The sequence below is a fragment of the Atta cephalotes genome (assembly GCF_000143395.1).
Source record: "Atta cephalotes unplaced genomic scaffold scaffold00023, whole genome shotgun sequence".
NCBI lineage: Eukaryota > Metazoa > Arthropoda > Insecta > Hymenoptera > Formicidae > Atta > Atta cephalotes.
The window spans coordinates 2,254,296-2,257,298 of record NW_012130087.1 but is presented as its reverse complement, the minus strand read 5'-3'; the positions used below and the strand labels follow the sequence as shown (position 1 = coordinate 2,257,298).

At 33.8% G+C, this 3,003-nt stretch overlaps 1 protein-coding gene across 1 annotated transcript in view; it reads right to left on the bottom strand.

Annotated features, from left to right (window-relative positions):
• Positions 1-237: 237 nt before the first annotated feature.
• The window catches only part of LOC105619886, a 9,727-nt gene continuing 6,961 nt past the window's right edge, over positions 238-3,003 (bottom strand). Inside the window, exons 6-8 of the mRNA XM_012201404.1 lie at positions 2,835-2,986; positions 2,169-2,555; positions 238-2,053 (exon numbers count right to left, since the gene is read on the bottom strand). Of these exons, the coding sequence (XP_012056794.1) occupies positions 238-2,053; positions 2,169-2,555; positions 2,835-2,986 (2,355 nt within the window). The remainder of the gene's footprint in view (positions 2,054-2,168; positions 2,556-2,834; positions 2,987-3,003) is intronic.

The following is a 3,003-nucleotide window of genomic DNA, read 5'->3' as shown; positions in this document are numbered from 1 at the left end:
AGAATACCGGATATCGGATTTTTGTCGAATCCGGTGCATCAACATGTCCAAATCTACATGTTAAGTGAACTGTGACAGAATAATTTTTTTGTAGATTGAAGCAGTTGAAATATGTATAATACTGTTTAATAGTTCAATCTCACATAGTTTTCAAAAAGTTTTTTTATTTCAAAACTTTTGATACCAAACCAATTAAGTTTATAAGTTAAAACGAGAAATGGGTAGATGAAAATTATACTATTTCCACTGCTGTATAATGATATCTCGCTTTTGCACCATATAATCGATTTCTTTCAAATACAAAATCACTCGTAAATCATCGTAGCTAAAGCCAGCTTTTTCCTGCAATTTTCTGAAGCGTCTCGTTTCTATCGCATGTATAATATCCGAAGAATTTTCGTAGCGATCGTTCGTATTATCGTGAAGGAAGCATATATTTAAAAACTTGGATTCCTCCTTATGGGAAATACTATCATTATGATGAAATGGATTTTCGATCGTCATGTTAGAATTGCCATCTTGGATGGCATGTGTGAAATATTGTATAAACTCTACGCTGTTATCGGCAATATGATTACGAATAACATCTAATAAAAATCGTTGATATACTATTTCTTCTTGTTGCAATCGACGCGAGGCGGTACCGATACATTTGCGGAATACATGTGTTTGCAACAATGTCGATATAATCTCGCGTATTTCGGCGATCTCGTCCTTCAGCAGAATCAAACAACATCGCATAACTATTAATTTATTGCCGTCCTGCAGCTGTGCGAAACGATGCAAAATGAGTTCGAGGTATCCTGCCGCCATCAATCGCACGGACTGCTTCTCATCTATACATATATCGGACATGTGCAATAGTACTTCATTTATTAGCGTTTCGCGTTTAGAAAATACTAAGATCAATGAATTCTTCACGCGAGCTATGTTCGAATTCGCTACAGCTATCTCTATCTCATTAAACTTTTCTATTAGCTCATCAAATTCCAATTTGTTAGTTTTCAAAGAATGTCTTATAGTTCTCAATGTAAATGTTATTATTTCATCGAGAAGTAACTGATGATAATTGCTTCTTATCGATGTCAAATACTTGAGTATAAATCCCAACAAAGGAGTGCAATGCGACAGACTTTTTAAAAATTCGATGCCTTGTTCGGTGCAACTCGAGTTCAGAATATTGCGTATCGCTGTTTGTTCGAAATCATCAAATTTTGATCCAAATGTTTTAAAATATGCCACGAGTAACTGCTCACAATATCCAACGAATTGAAAAAATCCTGGTTGGATTTTCTGCGACGATACTATACATTCAGTTATTGGTAAATTGTAATGGAAAGATAATGTATCTGTGAAGTGCGTATGAGAAGATGCTTCTTGTAGAAATAATGTTTCCAAAATATAGCACGGTTGTGCAACTTTTTTATGTACGCGCATATTATTCCACGTCTCTATTATGTTGAAGTATCGACTATTTCCTAGATTTCCAGTCCAATAGACTTTGCCATAGTCTTCTTTTATCTCGTGTACGAGATTACGTGTATCGTGAATAAACTTTTCTCTTAAATATTTACAAGTTAATAAGCATCCGTGCGACATATTATTGTCATGATTTGAAAGAATCTTCTGTCTGATCGCTTTTATCTCCGAATTGGTTTTGTTGAAAGGTGTGAGAGCCGTATACGCTTTCGCAGCTAATTGTCTGACGTGTATCATTGGATTACCGAGAAAAATGAGCAACAAATGTTTGAACTTTGTTGCGAATATCCTCGCAGGATAATCGACAAGATCGCAGCCGCTCGTTGACAGCTTTGACAACACTATGAGCGTGTGTACGACGCTAGAATAGGATCGCAACGCCGTGTTTGAAGTTCCGCGTATTTTCGAGACATCTCGAAGTTGTGCCCACATATGATTCGTTAACATCGGATAGTGTGTGACGAAGTGATTGACAGAGTAACCATCGCCAAAATCGAATGTCTCATCACCTTTCCTAGTGCACTGTCCCACCAATCTCGGCACCACTGCGCCATACAATTGCAAACTCGCATTCCTGTACAAATTTATAATGCATTTTATAATGAAAACAAATGAATCAAAAGAAATATTTTAAAAATATCCAAAATATAATGGATAAACATTAAATCAACAAAATAATGTCGCGTTACCTTACAGTCCAAATATCGGATTCCATGTATTTGAAACACGTTAAACAAATGTCCTCCATATATGGAATTAATTGCGCGTGAATTTCTTTGTCAGCTACTAATGCACGCAGGAAATGCAGGCGTTTTGCCCATGGTGAATCTTCTCCAGTTTCGACCTTTCTAACAGTTGTCATTGAGACGTTTTTCAACGAGTGCAATAATGTTTCCACTGCAAAATGCACTGTAGGCCGATTGTTCCGATTATCACTAACGACTAATTTGTGAAACATGATTGATAATCCAGCACCTCGTCGTGTTAAATGCAACGATTTTTTTGTATCTTCTTCTAACAAACACGTCAGATATATTTTTGGTAACTCAGAATACTTATCTTCATTATATAAACATCTAAAATAATTTTTTATTTAAATATAATTGTTTGGAATCATAACAATTATTATGAGAAATAATTTAATTAAATTAATTATTGCATTATTACTATAAATTTATTATTTTTGTCTCACATCAAATGGTTGTCACTATATAACACTCATTACATTAATTTATGCATTAACTTATTTATATATTTATAAAATATATATATTACAAATATATATTACAAATATATATTATTTATATAATAATATATATATATCTTGTATTAAATAAAGTTTTATTGATAATTACTTGGATAAATTTGCAACGGTTACACCAGCACATTCTACTACGCCTTTATGGCGACACTTCAGTAGCACCATAACGATAATATCTATGGAACGTTTTACATGTGTATTAGATTGTATCAACATTCCAATTTCACTAGCGATCTCACATGATGTCTATGTAAAAATTTTAT